The sequence below is a fragment of the Macaca fascicularis genome, chromosome 3 (genome assembly GCF_037993035.2).
Source record: "Macaca fascicularis isolate 582-1 chromosome 3, T2T-MFA8v1.1".
Taxonomy (NCBI): Eukaryota; Metazoa; Chordata; class Mammalia; order Primates; family Cercopithecidae; genus Macaca; species Macaca fascicularis.
Genome location: NC_088377.1, coordinates 179,338,400 through 179,358,310, shown reverse-complemented (window position 1 = coordinate 179,358,310; position 19,911 = coordinate 179,338,400). Strand labels below are relative to the sequence as shown.

Sequence of the window (19,911 nt, the reverse complement as noted above, 5' to 3'; positions counted from 1 at the left end):
ATTTATATGTATAGACATAAAACCAACCTTAAATTTGTATCCACAAAGAGAAATACATGATCAACAAAAGGCTTTACTTGTTTCTTTTCCCAGGCTAGAAAGGAGTGTGATTTGACTGTAATTTCATTCAGGGTTAAATGTTTGTATGTCTCTTATCGTATAGCCACATTGTCTTTCAGAGGCACACGTGGCTTGCATCCTTGAATCCTAATTTGATTATTTCAGCAATTGACTCCTCCTGGCAGTCCTAATTAGGAAGAGTAACCAGATTTTGGTGGTCAGAGTCTACAAGTTCAGATGAGTTAAACTCATTTGTCTTGTGCTTTCTACTGGTGCCTGACAGTAGAATTTTATTTTCTCTCTTAAAATTTTTTTTTTTAATCAAAACTGTCTGGGACAGTTAATGAAAAAATGAAAGATCTGTGTTTTTCTCATTAAACCAAGATTTAGGAATTCTTCAGCCATTCTAAGAGTTTGCACCTGGGTATTTTTTTTTGTAAGGACACTTAATTTAGGTTGTGGTGACTGTTAAGGAATCAAATGTAGAACCTGTGTATTCCGACTCTGCAGAGATCTGATTTTCTTATGATGAAAACTGTAGCTCAGAGTCCCCATACGGAGCCCTTCAAAGCCAGAGAAAATCTTAATAAAAATGCTAAAGAAGTTCCTTCAACATAGGTGAAGGAAAACTGTTTTGAGATGAAAGATCACTGTGTAAGATTCTCCCACTGTTACTTTCTTATTGCTCAATGATATGGAATATGCTTTGGGGTGAGGGGCCGAAATTGATGTTGCTAATTGTTTGCCTTGGTGAAAGTGAGGAACGAGAATATTGTGTCATCATTAAAGGCCTCCATCTTCATAATGACCCTTTCGGGGATTATATAAAACAAGTACATTGTCTGCTACCCAGTGGGAGCTTTTGAAAGTAGGCTACCAGCAAGCTCGATGTGATCACTTCCAACTACTGAAGACCTACCCACTATTTCTGGGACTTCCTGTATAGGAATACAAGAGACTTAAAAAAAACAAAAAAACAAAACCAAAGGTCTAGACACTTGCTGAGCTCTCTGACATACTTGGTAATTGATTAATGGTTGCACAGTCCTGGATTCGTTACTGGCTTCTACTCAGCGTTTCCTTGGGCTTGGGGACTACTGTTCATCTTGCTCAACTTTACCAATTATTTTTTTGGAGGGGGTTTGCAGAGGTCACTGAGCAGGACGGAAAGACTATGTGCCCTTCAGGGCGCAAGAAAGCTTTTAAAGTCTGCCCCTGTTCCTTCCCCTTTATATGGGGCAAGTTTCTTTTCCTTTGGGGTCTCATTTGTGATGGAATTCACCACAGATCTGGCCACCACTGCTTTCCTTTTCTCCATTCCACTGTCCGGAGCCTTGTTCTTCTCTGTAGTCCGTGGGGTTGGGAAGTCTGAGGATCTGGGCCTTTCTGGGGATCCAGGGTGTCTGCAGGCCTCATCTCAGAGATGGCAGATTCTTACTGCAGTTTTCAGGTCACATGAGAGAGACTAGCTGAAGAGAGCCAAATGAAGATAAAGTAAATAATGAAATTGCTGATGTTTTCTTTAGAGTGCCCCTTGATGGGTTTTGGAAAGTTGTGGTCCCAGCTGTCTAAATGTACATGTTCCCAGAGAGCAAAGTTTAAGAACTCTAGTGCACAGAAGAGAACCTTAGGAGTGTGTGTAAATGCAGCTTCCCATGCCTCACCCTCCAACTGATTCAGGACTCAGAGTTGCAGCATCACAAGACCCTCCTGATTCTATTTCAGGTACTTCTCAGACCACACTTAGATACTATTGTTGAGGGAAAGCCCCTCGCCTTTCTATGGAGCGACTTAGTTAAATCACAAATCAGAGCTCAAGTTTAAGCTCTAGACCCTTGTGAGACATTTTTCGTGAGGCCGTTCAGAAACTGAACTTCCACGATTCCTGATGATCCCACAGATCTCCCTAGGTGATCCCTGCTTTTTTTTTTCTTCTTGCTGTTCTTATTCTCACCACTATGCTCTAACTGCTCCTCCCTTCCCTTTGCTCAGCAGTGATCATATGTGCTTTGCTAAAGTAGCCCCTCTTGTTTCATTTCTTTGCAGATCAGGGATGACTATTGCAACCTCTCCCAATTCATACCCTCCTTTCTGACCTGAATTCTGTTATGTTCCACTTGACAAATCTAACATCTAATTAGCATTTAGGCTTTATCTTATTGTGGGTCTTGGTAAGATATTGGATGTGCAATTTCTTGGCAGATGCAAAGCAGTCTTTTCCCATTTAGAACCTCAAGCTCATGTAGTCCTCTGCAGGGGTAAGGAGGATAGGGAAAGGATGATATTCTTGAGAGGAGAGTAAAATAACAATGAACTTTCAGCTGTAACCAGCTTAGAGAGTGCTTTGCCGGCAAATGGAGGAATTTCAGTAGGAGACCTCACGAACCCATTTTTCTTGCTTTTAGTCTCTGGCAATCTTAAAGTTGTTCAAGTATGGTCAATGCCCAAACCCTAGGTCTTTTTCCATAAATGAAGAGTCAAGACCTTTGTTCTTTCCCTCTACTCTGAATAGAGGATTATATTTTAATTTTTGGTTCTGAAGCATTATTTCCCCACAGTGGTCCCCTCGGCCTCCCTGTCTTTTGGGACTTGCCACCATCTGTTGACACCATGCACTTTAGAGAGGTATATTCCAATACATTGGTAAAGATTTTCAGATGTGGAAGAGGCTAACTCAGGCACTGTTTCTACCCCATGGGAAATTTCGAGCTCTGTATGAGATTCTGATGTTGGTTTTTCTTTGTTTTTGTTTTTGTTTTTCTTCTTGCTGCAGGAAAGCAATCTCCCGGGCAGGCCTCCAGCATCTGGCTCCTGCACATCCCCTCAGCCTTCCTGTGGCAAATGGTCCAGCCAAGGAGCCCAGAGCGACTTTGGACTGGAGTGTAGGTGTCGCCTTTTTCATTTAAACATCACTTCAGTGCATGTTTTGTGTCTCTCATTCTCAGGATTCCTCTAGCTACAAGGAAGACTTGCTTAGTAATTTTCAACATTGCCCGCTGACCTGTCCTCAGATACCTTAGCTGTAGCTCCATTTCCAAACTCCTATGAGCATCGCTCCTTTATATGAAGTCAGATGTGTTCAAGACTAAGATAAAAGCTTCCTGAATCATTTGAAGTACTACTGCAGCTGTAAGATTAAAAAGTACCTCGTGCGCATGCTTTATTGGTTTCTGTCAAGTTGATGATGAATAGAGCCTACCCTTAATGCAACATCACACAATCTAAGTTTTGATTTCCTCAGCTTGAGCTGAGTTTTTCTGGGTGCTTTTTTCCCCAGAGAATTACAGGCACTTCGTGTCATTCTATTGCTTTTCCTTCCTCCCCTAACCCAAAGGTAGATGGGTCTTGTATCAGTAGGTTGGGTATAGTATATGAGCTGATGTTAACATTTTAACCATAACACACTCACAAAAACTATTGACTTGAAGATTATAGTCTGAAACTCTTTAGTTGATTAAACACATTTATTGAGAGTCTTCAATGAGTCAAGTTCTTGGCTGAGTAACTGTTTCTAACTGTAGACCCAAAGGCTTTGTCCCTTCCTGAAGCAATGTGAGGAAAAGGTATCAAGGGACAGAAGGGCTTCCCTGAAGTCCTGCCAGCCTTCCCTGATGATGAACCTTGTTTAGAACTTTTAGTTAAATCTGAATAGAAGGGATAATCCGTGTTCTTTTTCTCCATAGGAAAGAGAAAGGTGGGGTGGGGGAAAGGAAAACCATGCCATGATTTTATATCCTCTGTGTTATAACATTTCTTCCTCTCCTCTCAGCACACACTTAATATCCTTATTTTACATCTTGGATGCATACCAGTGTAAATTCTGCCCACATTTATGAATTGCCTGGCAAAAGGCTGGATGTATTTGAACTACAGCTTCTCTCTTGGTGGAGATATTGTTATACTGAGAGTGTTCAGATGCCGCCTGAGCCTGTTGAATTGGTGTATAGAAAGAATATTCCTTTCCTGGAGTTTTCTTCTTTATTCCAGGACAGCTATTTAATAAACTCTTAACCCACAATAGAGTATATTTGCACCAGTGTTTGCATAATTAAAAATAATTAAATGCATAAACATAAATAAAACCTAAGAAGGGTATGCATGGAGCAATGATGAGAGTGTGTTGTATATCAAGGAACCGAAAGAGTTAGTTTAATATTCACGATGTTCCAAACAATCCTGTAGTCTGCAGCAGCAGGGCCTTCTTTGAGGTGAGAGATTCTAATGAGGGGAGTTTAATCACTTAGAGGGGAACATTCATTAATTCCCTTCTCTGCCCTTTTGTGTGACATTAGATAAGTCACTGATTTCTTTCAGCTTCAGAGTCCTCATCTGTAGATGGGGATAATTGTGGCTCTATTTCATGGACGTTGTTAGGATCAAATGTGACAATCAGTGAAAAAGTTTTTTTTTTGTAAACTGTGCAGCCAGCAGATTTATTTATAAAAGTAATTGATGAATTCACTAATTCATCAAACATTTGTTGAGTTCCTGCTTTGTACTAGAATCTATGTTGGTTACTTGGGATTGTGAGGTGAAGAAGATACGGTTTCTGCCTTCAAGGGGCTTAGAATTCTGTGGGCAGAAAGGAAATCAACATGAAAATACAGGGTAATGATGCCTAGAACACAGGGGTCAGCGGGCATCACTGGAATGCAACAAAAGGACATTCCGTTCCCATTTGATGTTGGAAATAGTTATCAGAAAGTGCTTTTTAAAAGAAGTGTCCTGCCTGAGCCAGAGCTTGGCTGCAAGGTATTATTTTCTGATTCCTGTAGAGAGGTATGTACTCTAATATTTCATCAAAATGGTATTTTTGGCCAGTAGTGGGAGGCTGCAGTACAGGATGAGGGAAAAACAAATAGGAATGAAGGCTGGGTTTGTGCATAGTGATCTTTTATCCCTCCCTCTTCTCCCCTTTTCTTTGATTGTGGGTACCCCATCTTGGAGGTCTGTTGAAAGTATGGCATGACACAAAACACTTAGCTAACATTTAACAATGGATGGAAAATCGAAAGCCTGTCCTGAAGACAGTCCATCTAAGGGCTTAGATATTGATGTGTAAGGAGTTATGAGATGTTACTCTGGAAAAAAACCAACATATTTGTGAGCTGATTTTGGTGTCAGCAAACAGAAACCAAACCGTGATCAACACACTACACTCATTTATTACAATTGTGTAAAGCGTTTGTTTCAGAAAAGAGGAAAAAGCAGATTGTTAAAAGCATTTCAGTGACTTTTTCTTTTGCTAAGACTTTAGATTTCTTGTATTACCTTAGTATGCTATTCTGTTCAAGGAGCCAGCCAGGGATTTCTTTGTTCCGTTTAAGGTGCAAAAACAGTCACCTCTCTGTGCCATTCCCTCTCCTCCACACTCTTGTTTGGTTCCCTCATCTCCTACCATTAGTCTACTCTTCTGGACTCAATGTATGCAAATGAGCAATCTTTACTCAATTCAGTATTACTATTTATTGAGCAATGATTAAGGTTGGAGCCTCTTTGATTCTTTCAAATAAAAAGGAAGGTGGCAGGAGCTTATAAAAAGGTGGGGGGAACTCCAGTCTCTTGCCTTTGATAAGGTAAAGGGCCCCAGTAGTGCTACGTTGTGCTTCTGAGGGTCTTGACCACACTGGCAGACGGGGTCCAGCAGGGATGACGAGGGTCCTGTTTTTCCCTTTCACACCCAGCTTGACTCTTGGGTCAAAATTCTCTCTGCTCTGTAATGCTTTGGCTCAGGGGAATGAATGGGGGTGACCTCAAAGGCCTCTACTACTATGATTCTCTGGCTTATGTTACTCTATTCTTCTTCCTTCATCTGTAAGGAAAAAGATTAAAAAAACTGTTCACGGTGTGTCTGAAGTTGTAAAGTCAGAGTGAACCTGGAATTAGGATCTTAGTCCCCAAGTTTCTACTTACTGTGGAATCCCAAAAGGGCCATGTTCTGACACTAGCCTATGTGCCACAGTCATCTGAAGGCACACAATTATTTCCTAAATATACTTTGGCAAAATACTTTGAGAAGTCTGTTTGTGGGGTGCCTGAGATACAGGTGAGCACTGATTTAGTGTGCATAGACTGTAGGCACCTGCACTTCTTGGCCGGGAGGATGCTATTATAGCAGACAGTTTTTATGCTTTGGATACATGAACTTAATAATTTTCTTTAAGCATTCCAGTTTTGTGTTCTCATTTCCCTGTTTGTGATATATAGACTCTCTCTCTCCTTAGTTTTAGCTTGTTTCTCCCAAACATTCTCTCCTACTGTGTTTTACTCAAGTGGCTTATTATGACTTTTAGGATTCTCTGTCCCATATGGGCTCATTCTTTGAAGATTTTTTGCCAATAGATATTTACTGAGGCTGCCTGTGCACCGGCATTTCCCTCCGTGCATGTCAGGGATAGAACCTGTAACGGTGTGTGGAGAGTATCTGGATTAGTCTTCAGTATGGTGCCTGAGTCTTCTATTGACAGCAGTGGACACTGGGATCAACCCAGTATGAAAATTGCTATTTCCTCTAGAGATTTTCTTTCTTGTTCTCTGCCAAGCCAGGCTCATCTTTTCAATCAACCCGATTCTATTTATCTGACGTACTCTTTGTATCCTCACAATACCTCTCTGTTCGTAGTGCATTGTCTTACAAACCTTAGAACCAAATTAGTGCTTTTGGTTTGACTTTCTTATTTGTGGCTGTCAGATTTCAGGCTGCTTCAAAGGAGGGGCGATGTTTTCTGCTTGTTTTCTCTTCACAGTGGAGAGAACAGCATCATAGACCTCGTAGCTGCTTGGTTACTGATGTCAGGGGATGAATTGATTACAGTTTTTCTGCTCAATCAGTGAGAAGGGGATATTTCGCTGGGAGTTGACAGGCACTCAGATAATCTCCAGTTCTTGAAAAGCTTGGTGGGCATGACGCCAAAGTCTGCTTGAAAAATAAATGGATTTATGCCGTTTTAATCCTAAGTAACTCTCTTTAAATTTCCTTCCTAATTCAACGCATTGTGTTAGATCTTAAGGTGCACACAGTACTTTGGCCTTCCTACTTTTCACAGGGGCATCATCTTGTCACCTCCACAGTGACAGCCTGCAGCAGCTGCCCCCTCTGACACTGGATGACGCCTGTCAGCCAAGACAGTTGGGGTAAAACAAGTTAAATTACTAGAAAGGAAGGAAGTAATGCCTAAAAAGGAAAAAAATATTCTCATCTCCTGGGATGGATTCCAAGTTCCCAGTTTAGAGTGAATTAGTCCATTTAGAAGCATGTCTGTTCCACAGATAATGTGTATCTTCTTTTAAATGTCACATGTCTCCCTTCCAATGGAGACTTCATTTGGACTTCCAGCACTCTTCCCTGTTTGTAGTATTGCAGCAGAGAGCCCGGGAAGTACATCTCCCATCTGTCCCCACCGTTTCATTTGTTTTTGCCCATTACACTGCCTAAAACAACCCCCTGAACAGCGGTGGAAAAGCCACCAAGATCTTTCTTAAAGGGCACATTGGTTTTAAACCCAGCACCCTTGATTTCATTTTATTTTCCTTCCTCATTGGCAAACTTTCTTTAGTCCTAAGAGCTGTGGAAAACAGAGCCTCAACACAAACAAAGCCAGATCTTCAGTTCAAACCACCTTTCCTTCCCTTTAGTTGACAATGCTAACAAAGAAACTTTCTCTGAGGCAGATAGAAACATCACACAGTTGATGTACTGCCTCACAGTTTGGTTCAGGGACAAGATTAAGGAACCAGAGTCTTCATGTGGGATTGCTTTAAACTGGGTTATGAAACTAGGTCATCTTATCTTTAGAAACCTTGAATGAAAAGCCAGGAGGAGGCAGGGGTGTGTGTGTGTGCATGCGTGTTTGTGCGTGCGTGCTCGAGTGTGTGTGCATGTTCTCACTTCAGTCCTGTTTCCTGTGAGTCCTAGGAGACCTGGACTTTCATTTCAAGCTTCAGGCCCTGCCCTTCATCAGGTCTGAGTGTCATCACCCACAGCCCCCATGGCGCTACATCTTTCCCCACTCCCAGCCGCATTTCAAAAAACTGAAGTCAGAGTAATCGATAAATGAGACTGTTTGTTGAGCAGAGTGTAAGGAACTACTCACTATAAATCAGTGAAGATCCCAGTCCTTGTCAGCCATGTAAAAAAAGGGACAGATTGACCTCGATTTCACGGACCCTCACCATTCCTTTCTTAGAATGGGGGAGTTTTAAAATCAAATCACGCTGGCTGCTGAGGGAAATCGTGGAATCCTGTAACTTCACAGACCTGTGAGAAGTGTCTCGATCTAATCTGCTGCCTCTAGGCAAGTGATTACCTGAACAAATGCTGTCCAATAGAAATAGAGCTGTAATGATAAATTTTCTAGTAACCACACTTTAAAAAGTGAGAAGAAATAGGTAAGATTATTTTTTGATTCCATATTTTGTTTAACCAAATATATTCAAAATATTATTTCAACATGTAATCAACATAAAAATTATTAGTGAGATATTTTACATTCTTTTTTCACACTAAATCTTCAAAATCTGCTGTGAATTTTTCAAAGAGAAGCACATCTCAATTAGTGCTAACCACATTTTAAGTCCTCAGTAGCCATGTGTATATTGTACAGCACAAATCTAAAACATCCAACGTGGTGTGTTATCAATTCTTGAAGATCTTCAAGGGGAGGTAGTCCACTCATTTTCCTTTTTGATTTTGTAAGGACATTTACATAGGATACATATTTATAGTACTCATTGTTTCAAAACATTTTTATAAGCAAGTGTCTTCACTTTGTGTGGAGCATACTCTTTATCTGTAGTATTCAGTCTCAAACATTCACCTCATCTTTGTCTTTTTACCTATAACCATTACTAGAATTTCAGTAGCACTTGAGCAGGAAAACATGCCTATATCTAGAAATCCATATTTATGTCTATTTGGGTGAATCTCCACTCTTAGATAACTAGATCTGTCAATGTAAATCTATCAATGTAAATATATATAGTTATACAGACTTGTCTCAGCACTCACAAGTGGAGAAGAAGTGTTTTCTTTGTTTAGAAATAGGAGAGTTATTTTTCTGTCTGGCACAGATGGATACTCTTTGAGTGGTGTACTATTTGAGATGGTATTTCAAGATACATGTGTAGAGAAGAGAGAAAGATGTTTCCAGGTAGGGACAGTAGAATGAACAAAAACGTGGCGCCAAAAAGGGAAGTGCGAGGTATGTTTAAAGAAGAGTGACAGGGAGCCCAGTGTGTTGGCATACGCCTGTAATCCAGCTACTCAGGAGGCTGAGGTGGGAGGATTGCTTGAGTCCAGCAGTTTGAGGCTGCGGTGAGCTGTGATGATGCCACTGCACTCCAGCCTGGGCAACAGAGCAAGGCCCTGTCTTTTTTTTTTTTTTTTTTTTAAGAGTGACAAGGATAAGAGAGTGATTGATGCTGTTATTGGAGTCTAGCATGCCAGCTCGAATTTGGATTTTATCTTATAAATAGGGAAACATCTAAGCATTCTGAACAAGGGAGAGGCATAATCATGGCTGTCTTCTGGGGGAACTAAATTTATACTAATGTAAAATAAATCAGAGAGGGTGTCAGAGTTCAGAGCAGAAGAAACCAAGACTCCGAAATTTTAGATGCACTGTCCAGCGTATAGTAAGTAACTGGGGGGTATAGTCAGATAATGAAATGAAACCTAGACAACAATAAAAGCAAAAGGAAGAGGCCTGCATTTGCTGGGGGTAAATGAGGCTCTGCAGCAAGTAAAAGACTCAAATGTATAATGGCTTAATACAAGAGAGGTTTGTGTCTCGCCTATGTGATAGACCAAGACTATTCCAGGTGGTTGGGTGGGGAGTCAGGCCCTTTGTCACACAGCTATTCAGTGACCCATGCTGAGGATCGCTCTGACATCCCACCAAGAGGATTCCAAAAGGCTGACTTCCCAATTGACCAGTGAGATAAAAGACCATGGAGGAATGCATGTGGGAGGATTTAATGGAACAAGTCTGGAATTTCTGCTTCTGTTTCACTGTTCAGAATTTGGTCACATGGCCACACCTAATTGCAAGGGAGACTGGGGAAATAAAGTCTGACTATGTGTCTAGGAAAAGGAGAAATAATTATTTTGAGGAATGGCTAGCAGTCTTGGCCACAAAGACCAAGGAGAGAAACGTGGTTAATGTTAACATCTGTGGATTAGGAGGAAGAAGGGAAACTAGAGTAACGGCGACACCAATAAATATAACGAACGTCTATTAACTTCTTGTTTTATGCGGAACATTGGGCTTTACACATTTTTATGTTTAAACATCACTGTAGTCCAGTAAAGGAGGTACAGTGATTTTTATGTGACTGATGAGTAGAAGAGGGTTTAGGGAAGTGAGAAGGGCCCTAAGTCATATAGCTATTAGGCAACAAGTCTGACTCCAAAGCTCATGTTAGTTAACATGGATCTGGAGAAGGGTTCATGAGAATTGTAGGAAGAAAACAAAACTAGTTCATTTGTCTACTGCATTCTTTTGCTAATGCCACCCAGTCTAGACAACTTTATGCAGGATTCAAGAGTCCCTGAGACTATCCTCTCTTCTGACATCAGTTGCAAGTTCGGGAACCCCCAAGACTGCACTCAGCTTCAGTAACTCACTAGAAACACTCATGGAACTCCCTGAAAGTTGTTAATACTCACATTTACGGTTTATTACAGTCCTTTCCAAGTAGAATCATGGTTCACTAGCTAACTTCTCCTAGCAACCATGTGCTATAATATACCTGGCATAGTGCCAAGCAGGGAAGCTCATTTGAACCTTGATGTCCAGAGTTTTAACTGGGGGTTGGTCCTGTAGACAGGGTTGACTGCCCATTTGGTTGACATTAGCCCCTAGCCCCTCTGGGAGTCAAGTTGATACCTTATGACCCAAGGCCCTCAGACAAACAAAACACTCTTATCAGGCAGGACGTTCCATGGGCTTAGAGATTACTTTCTTGGAGCTGGAAGCTCATTGCTTTATCAGTAGGTTTTGACATTTTACCCACTGCTACATTTTAGGCTTCACTTTCTAAAGTAGTTGATGGAATTTGGCTGTGGTTTCCCTCATATTGGCTGCTGTTATTATGCATTTAGTTCCATCTTCTCTGGTAGATTTTTCTCCATTGATTAACACAGAATCTCAGTGCCTGGCACCAGTGTTACCGAATAAAGGATTGTTGAATAAGTTAAAGAATAATAAAATGAAAAAGCATTATTCTGAATAAATGGTTATAACTTAGAGTTGGAGAAAAGTTCCCAGTAGAATATTTTAGATTGTGTGGATTGATTTCTTCAGGATACCTTGTAAAGAAGTGCTTTTCTACTTTTTAAAAAAATGTCATCATCCATCGCTATCTGAAAACTTTTAGATTCTGAACCCATAGCTATGCTTCTCTTTCCTCTGCTGTTGTCCCACAAGATTGACTGTGAAGTGAAGCCTATTTTCCCATTGACTTCCTTGAAAAAAAAATGGAACTTGCAACAGGGAAAAATTACAGTAGAGAAGAAAAAGTTTTGGTGAACAGATGTCCACCCTTTGATGTAGAGGGCAATGATCCTGGTCAGTGTTGCTCTCCCTTTAGGAATGGTTTCGAGGCACTCAGAGATGTGGATGGTGCACTCCCACCCCAGGGGCTCCCTGTGTTATGTCCTGGAGCCCTTGACACCTATATCTCTAGTGCCTTTTACCTTCTCTTGTGCCTTCCTGCCTCACTTCTGCAGTCCAGGACTTGGACCCACCTTTCTTGGATCCTGAAGCACCTAGGTCACATGCCACAATACAAATTTGGTTGTTCTCACCCCAGAATTATTTGAGTCACTAGGCCCTGAAAGGAAAAGGTGTTCTATCTGATTCTGAAGAAATACGTTTATTTTAAAAGATGGGTGACACTTGGTATTTTTTCCCAGCAAATGTCATGGAGTGTAGGTTCCTGTTTTTTTTTTTTTGAGTCAGAATATCGATCCATTGCTCAGCCTGGAGTGCAATGGCACTTTCTCAGCTCACTGCAACCTCTGCCTCCTGGGTTTCAAGCAATTCTCATGCCTCAGGCTCCTTAGTAGCTGGGATTACAGGTGCCTGCCACCATGCCTGGCTAATTTTTGTATGTTTAGTAGAGGTGGGGTTTCACCATGTTATGCAGGCTGGTCTCAAGCTCCTGGCCTCAAGTGATTTGCCCACCTCAGCCTCCTGAAGTGCTGGAATTATACGCGTTAGCCACTGCTCCTGGCCATTTGTTGTATATTTCTGCTTTGCTGTACTAAGCTTTGAGATTCAAAGGGCTATGGTGTGGACACTGCTGGAGTAGGTTATAATAAAAGTGGCTCATGTATAAGATGAGTTTTCATGACATGATTGTATTGAAGTCATCTGCGCAGGCTGCTATGACAAAATGTCATAGACTTGGTAGCTTAAACAACAGACTTCATTTCCCACAGTTCTGGTGGCTGGGAAGTGCAAGGTCAAGGTGCTGGCAGATTCCAGTCCTGGGTAGAGTCCTCTTCATCACCTGCAGACAGTTGCTTTCTTGCTGTGTGCTCACATGGCTTTTCGCTGGTGTGTACATGTGGAGAATCTCTCATGTGTCTCTTCTTATAAGGACACTAATCCCATTATGAGGGCTCCACCCCTGTGACCTCATTACTTCCCAAAGTCTCATCTCCACATTCCATCACATTGAGGGTGAGAGATTCAACATAGGAATATATATATATATAAAGTAATAATTTTTTGTTTTTGAGGTGTAGTCTCACTCTGTTGCCCAGGCTGCAGTGTAGTGGCCTGATCTCGGCTCACTGCAGCCTCCACCTCCCAAGTTCAAGTGATTCTCCTGCCTCAGCCTCCTGAATAGCTGCGATTACAGGCACCCACCACCACACCCAGCTAGTTTTTGTATTTTTTTTAGTCGAGATGGGGTTTCACCATGTTGGCCAGGCTGGTCTCAAACTCCAGACCTCAAGTGATCTGCCCGCCTCAGCCTCCCAAAGTGCTGGGATTACAGGTGTGAGTCACCATGCCTGGCCAACGTATGAATTTTGAGGGGATACAGTTCAGTCCATAGCATCCCCCATAACAAATAATTACATGCCCATGTACATCTGATGAGTAAGGTAAAAACAAGAGTAATTTTCCTGTGAGACATGGGGACTTAGTCTTGTTTCTTTATGGTTAATCTAATACAATACTTTTCCTAACAGCTCAGAGCCCGTTTTAAGCGAATGAGCAAAATATACAATTAATATATAAATGTATAATTTCCAAGGTAGTATCCCATAAGAAGGAATATGGAATTCTATTCATCATACTATTAAAAAAAAAAGGTTTACTTCCCCCTTTCCACACATTTCTGTAAAATAGGATTGTTGCTCATCAGGTCATACATTCTAGCAGCTCTGTTCCCCATCCAAAGTATATGAATATTTTTAGAAGCAATAACATTTAGTTTGAAAAATTGAGAAGTAATTGGGTGAAGACCTTACTGAATTAGTAAGATGTGAATTAGTAGAAACTTATTATGCTTTGAGTACACAGGAACTTAGTTTTAAGAAGCCTCTGCCCTTAGAAATATAATTTACCTGTTACTGGTATAATTGTGTTTTCAAACTGTCTTTACTTAAAATACTTTAATGCTGTCGTCCTCTTTTTTAGCTAATTTGTTAAGCTTATTCACTGAGCAAAGTCAAATTTTAAATAATTTTAGTCTCAGTTGTCATGAAATTTGCAGTGGTGGACTTGGTGAATAAGGTTTGACATCAAACTGTTTCGAGGTGTTTTTTCCCCGTTTGTTGAATATGTTTCAAAAATGACCACCTCCATGGATAAAGCAGCTATAAACCTAATGTCTATTTTAGTTATAGCTCAAAGTTTTTCCAAACACATTTCTCCCTTTTTAGAATTTCAGTAGAATCAACTCTAGCAGTACTTTGAGTGGTCAAATGAGGAATGTTTAGGCTCCTTTGTTTCACTAACTTTCTTGTATCCCAAATTTAAATTTGAAATAGTCTTCCTTATCCCTGGAAAGGAAAATTGATGTCAGATGGGTCTTTTCCTTGCAGGAGAATGCCGTGAATGGAGAACACCTGTGGCTGGAGACGAACGTCTCGGGAGACCTTTGCTACCTTGGAGAGGAGAACTGCCAAGTCAGATTTGCAGTGAGTGTGGGCTCTGTGTTGTTGGGGGAAGACCTGCGGATCTGAATGAATAGAGGGGTCACCTTGCCTAAATTTCCAAGGGGAGGTCTGAACGAGCCTGTCCTTGTGAGATGGAAAGCTTCCCGGATGTTTTCAAGGTTTACAGAGAGAGAGTTTCTCAAGTTAACATGGCTTTCAGGTTGTCGCTTGTAATGGTTTTAGGGTTCAATTATGCAGGCCAGGCCTTGGTGTCATGTGTTACTTTATAATGATGCCCAGGGTAGGTTTTTGTGTGTTGGTGGTGGGGTAGAGGGTAAATGTGTACGAAGTAGTGTCTGCTTGTGGAGGGTTTGTTTGGGTGAGGCGAAGGCCTGTGTGTGGAGGAAGGGGCTCTGTCGGTAGGGGAGTGGCCACAGTGGGGCCTTTACTGATGGGTGAAGGTGGAAAGACAGGGAAACATCTGTGCTGGGAATGGGTGTAGGCGAACAAATAATCCAGACTAAGTTCTGGAGGATCCAATTCTAGAAATAATGTAAACAAACAATCAACAGTCAGGTCAATTGGAGTAACGTTTGTTATTTAAAATTTGCTTTGTGTCCCTATTTAGAACAATCTATTTAGAGGGTTAAAATTCTCTTTATGTTGTGAGGTAAGTGTGGCTGCCAGGTGCTGCACTGTGGAGATATCAAAACCATAGTGTTGAGAAATTGAACTTAAAGTTTGTGTGTAGTTTTAAATGATGGGTCCAAACAGAGAGTAATGGGAAGCTTAGGATAGTAAAGAAGAAAGAAAAGATGTATTCTTTCTTATTTGGGGAAATGAGCACCAGAATTCATATAATGCTTTTTTAAAAAAATATTTGTTTATTATCTGAAAGAAATATTTGCAGCAAAATGTAGGGCCTTGAAATTGCGAAGGAATATGTGTTTGTTAATAACTAATATGGAATAAATTGAGTTTCCATCAAAGCTTATGGAAGAATGTGTATAGCCCCCAATGATTTTAACCAGGCTGCCTGAAAGCATAAAGTCCCAGAACCACAACCTTTTTCGTTGCTTTAGCTGTTTTAACTACTGGTTTGTAAGTTTCATTTGGAGAGTTTTGAGTGTTCTGGGGAGAACAGGGCCTGTTTAAGTGAAGTTGGGAATCAATGTCAGGGAAAGACCCAGATGAACAGGCTCTGGATTGGAAGTCGGGAAACCTGGAGCAGAATCTCAATGTTACTGCTCAGAGTGTGACATTGAGAACTTGTGACCTGTGGGCCTTGGCTACCTTCTAAAACGGAGAGTAGGATTAAATTATTTTTAATTTTGTTTGTAGATCTGTAATTAATCATTTGCATCTCTTCTAATTTTGTTGTAAATTTAGTTGACTTAAATATCAGGATTTCAACTTTATGCATATGTATTTTTAATTAAAGTATAATTGCATGAAATTTGATTAAATTAACCAAATCCATGAGAATCTCAGCTGTTTGGACTAAAATGCTGTAAATAATGAATTAACATTAGGGTCTTAGTTAATTGCGTAAACACTGGTCTTGGGATTTAAGAGAATATAAAATGGAAAAAATGAAAGCCAGTATTACTTGCATACATACTTTTGAACAATTTCTATGATGGACTATGATTTTTTACAGAGTTATCCCTTATTTCCAAATTGCTCCCTTTAATCCCTTTCTGTTACTTTTTAGGGGATGGCTACCTCTCTTGACAAATATATGAATAGATACATATATTCTCCTTAAACCTTCTATCAGTAAATAGCATTGCTATCCACTGAACGATTATTACTTGTTCACTAATACCTTTAGGCCAGGAAAAGCAACAAAGGGAATAAAGGAAATTTTAGCTAGAGGTAGGAAGAAACAGAGTTGAGAACATTCCCAGTTTCCTTCTGAAGCTTCCTCGTAATTTCATACCAGGTACTTGGCCCTATTAACTTATATTACAAAATGTCTGAAAGATGAAGAACTCTCCTGCAAAAAAAAAGTTGATTAAATGAAGGAATAAATCAGTGAGGAAGCTGAAGACCTAACTTCTGTAAGTTTCTTAAAGCTCAGTTTCTTTGCCTATGAAGTGGGGGAAACGCTGTTTTGAGGATTTGGTGAGATGATACATAGAAAGGGCTTACTTGGCTCAGCAACTGACCTAATGAATTAAAGGCAAAAAAGAAAAAACCCAGGAAGGACGAGGACTGAAAATTTACAAAAGAACTACCAATTGCCAATAGATATCTGAAGAATACAAAGGCATCCCAATTAAAACAACTCGGGGTCAACTTCATGTGCCTATTAAATTAGCAAAGATTTATAAAATGGTAATACTTAACTGCTGGTTGGGTTAGGCTGAAATGGACAGGCGTATCATCAGCTGCCAGGAGTGTAAGTAGATACACTGTCCTTCACAAAATTGGCAGTGTGTACTGAAAGCACTGAAAATCCTCTCAGTCTCTCTCCCCACCTCACACTGTGAGGTGCGTGTCATCTCTGGGCATCCCATTTTGAGAGAGACATCAGCAAGCAGCAGAGGACCCAGAGCGGGGTGCCCAGGTTGGCTTAGGGGATGGAAGCTTGTTGTAAAGAAATGTTAGATTCCATGGGTTACAACTGAGTATTAGGAGCAAAGGCAGGGAGATGTCTTCCAGTATTTGAAGAGTTAATTTGAAGAAAAGCGAAGTGACTTGCTATCTGTTGTTAAAAATGGAAAAGTCATAGAGGTAGAATCCACCGACTCTAGCTTTATAACAATAAACAAACATTACCTGGAAACCTAACAATGCACGTTCCTGTTTCCCTTTTTGCTCCAAATCCTGATTCAGTATGCTTGGAGTTGGACTTGGGAGTCTGTGATTTTTTCCTTTTTTTTTTTTTTTTAAGATGTTGTCTTGCTCAGCTGCCCAGGCTGGAGTGCAGTGGTGTGATCTCGGCTCATTGCAACCTCTGCCTCCCGGGTTCAAGGGATTCTCCTGCCTCAGCCTCCTGAGTTGCTTGGGTTAGAGGTGCAAGCCACCACACCCAGCTAATTTTTGTATTTTTAGTAGAGATGGGGTTTCACCATGTTGACCAGGCTGGGCTCAAACCCCTGACCTCAGGGGATCCACCCGCCTCGGCCTCCCAAAGTGCTGGGATTACAGGTGTGAGCTACCACACCTGGCTGAGAGTCTGTGATTTTAACAAGCACCTCAAATAATTCTGGTGCAGATGGTCCGCAAACCTAACTTTGAGAAATACCGTATGATAAGAAAGCACTTAGTCAGTCCGAGCTTCCCAGTAAGGGAACAGGGTGCCTGGAGAGATTGACTGGAGGGATGTGTGTTTGTGGATAACATGGTTGGCCATCTTTCAAGGATGCTGTAGTTGGGGAAGCACAGCTGCTTTGGGCAAGAGGTCAGACACAGAGTTCTCCAGGCAAGTCTTTAGTTTAAATGCTCTGTTTGCAGTTTTCTTAGAACAACAGTTTTTTTTTTTTTTTTGGGGGGGGGGAAGTATGCATAAACAGATCATGTATTTATATTCTAATTTCTTTTAATGAACCACCTTTGAAGAAAGCCTACCTGTTGGGGCTGGGACTAAATTACCATAACCAGGTACTACCTGCAGGCTCCTAAACAAAATACAGGCAGAGTGCTCAGGGGAGGAGTAAATCCATCATCTCCGATGTGCCTTTCACTCCTTTCCTATTTTAGCAAAGCAAATATCACAAGTAGAAGTTAAGAGAAGGAAGAAGTCAGTGTGGGTTGAAGCAGACAGGGGCAGCTTCATGGAAATGGGGTTCAAGCTCAGTTTTGAAAGATGGGTAAGATTTACATAAGTGAGTTTGAAGAAGGAGAGCATTTCGGGCAGGGAAGGGGAACATGAGCAAACTCAGAGGTGGGGCAAGCTCTGTACAAAGGAGGTGGCAGTCGTGAGCCGTGCATGAGCATGTGTCAGAGAAAAATGGAAATAGGTTTTTTGAACCAAAACTTGAAGTGCATATTATAAATACTTGTGGGCTTAGGAAGTGTGACTATATAATACATTGTCTAAACCAAGACACTTTTGAGGGTGAAAGTGGCTGCTGTTAATAATGATCTATGTAAAACTAAAACTGTTCTGCAAAGCCGGGACCTCCTGCTGCCATGTGGATTGATATTTGGGGACTGATATTGGAGGGTACTGAAAGCAAAGCAAGGCAGTGACTTCCAAAACCCTAGAACAGCTGCAGGAGAGTTTGTTCCCAAGTGTCAGGGCTAAACCACGTGACCTTTCCTATTCTACAGTTCTCTGGTGGCAATATTTAATACTGTAGAATACCTGTGAGCAGATACGTAATGGAATTAAATTTGTTCCCAAATTGGCAAAGGTTAACAAATTAGCAACTGTTTCTTTTTCTGGTCTAGATAAAATAAAAGGATGCAAAAGTAATGAAATTGAAGTAGAAAGATCACTGTTTCCCAACCTGCTTATGGGCACAGGAAACCTGAAATAAAATTCCAGCCAGAATCACTGTCGTTTGGTGACATTTATTTTTATGTACATTTATTCATTTATTCACTCATGTATTCTGCCAGTGTTTGTGAGCTGGGTTGAGTCCCTAGTGCCTCACCATTTAGTGGGCACAGCCAGATGGAAACTGTTCTCATGCTCGGGGGCTAGGCTATACAAACATGTTTAGCCAAATATTTGTACCTAAAGAAGCTCACCCCTCTGGTAGTAATCCCTGGAGTCCATACCAGTAGTGTGCACCTACTCAGACTTGAAAGAAACTTGCCTACTTTGATATGCAAATTGTACACCCACCGTGGTCATACGGACCTGAATAGGCACAGATGGGTAGCATGGGCGGTCCGAAGGAAATAGACTTTGTGTTGGACTGACCTGGGTTTGAAAATCTGCTGTTCCATTTATGTACTGAGTAAAATTGGGACATATCACTTTGCCTCTTTTTGCCTCAGTTTCCTGATTGAAAGTATTGCTACTGAGATAGACCACAGTGATTCTTACTTGTGGATGAGCATTATAGTCAATTATGCCATTTTACCTTTTAATCTTACCTTTAAAGTGTTGGTTCCCATTCTGAATATACCGCATCAAGATCTCTGGGGAGTGGGACTGAGCTTGAGGTCAAAAAACAAACAACCAGATCTACAGATGATTGTGTTCACTGTCAGGGTAGAGAGACAGTGATCCACTTCAGAAACACTGTCAGGACTGAAAACCACGGCCTGGTTCTCACATCTGGTGTGTAGTGGCTGCGATGGGCTAAATAGTGTACTCCAAAAGGTATGTTGAAGTCCTGACGCCTCAGGACTTCAGTACCTCAGAATGTAACTTGATTTGGACATAGGGTTGTTGCAGATGTAATTAATTAGGATGAGTTCATACTGGAGTAGGGTGGGCCCTAATCCAGCATGACATGTGTCCTTATAAGAGAGGACACACAGAGATACACAAAGAGGGCCATGTGGTGATAGGGGCAGGAATTAGAGTGATGCAGCTGCAAGCCGAGGCCTTCCGAGGATTGTGGCTCTCCCCGGAAGCTAAGAGACAGGCGTGAAATTCATTCTCCCTCCAAGCCCTCAAAAGGGTGTTCAGCTTTGTTGAAACCTTGATTTTGGATTTCTGGCCTCTAGGATTGTGACAGAATACACTTCAGTTGTTTTAAGCTACCCAGTTTGGGTTCCCCACAGAACACCCATTGCCGTTTTGTGGGATCTTAGTAGTCAGTGGAAAAGTA

General features: G+C 41.1%; 1 protein-coding gene across 31 annotated transcripts in view; it reads left to right on the top strand.

Moving 5' to 3' along the window:
• Window positions 1-19,911, top strand: part of DGKI (diacylglycerol kinase iota) — a 459,668-nt gene that overhangs the window by 154,348 nt on the left and 285,409 nt on the right. For 29 of the 31 annotated variants that reach the window (XM_015448096.4, XM_065542619.2, XM_015448091.4 and 26 more), the window contains exons 2-3: window positions 2,834-2,942; window positions 14,120-14,215. In XM_015448096.4, coding sequence (XP_015303582.2) covers window positions 2,834-2,942; window positions 14,120-14,215 — 205 coding nt within the window. The remainder of the gene's footprint in view (window positions 1-2,833; window positions 2,943-14,119; window positions 14,216-19,911) is intronic. The other 2 variants (XM_074036058.1, XM_045388313.3) reach the window with 1 other exon arrangement.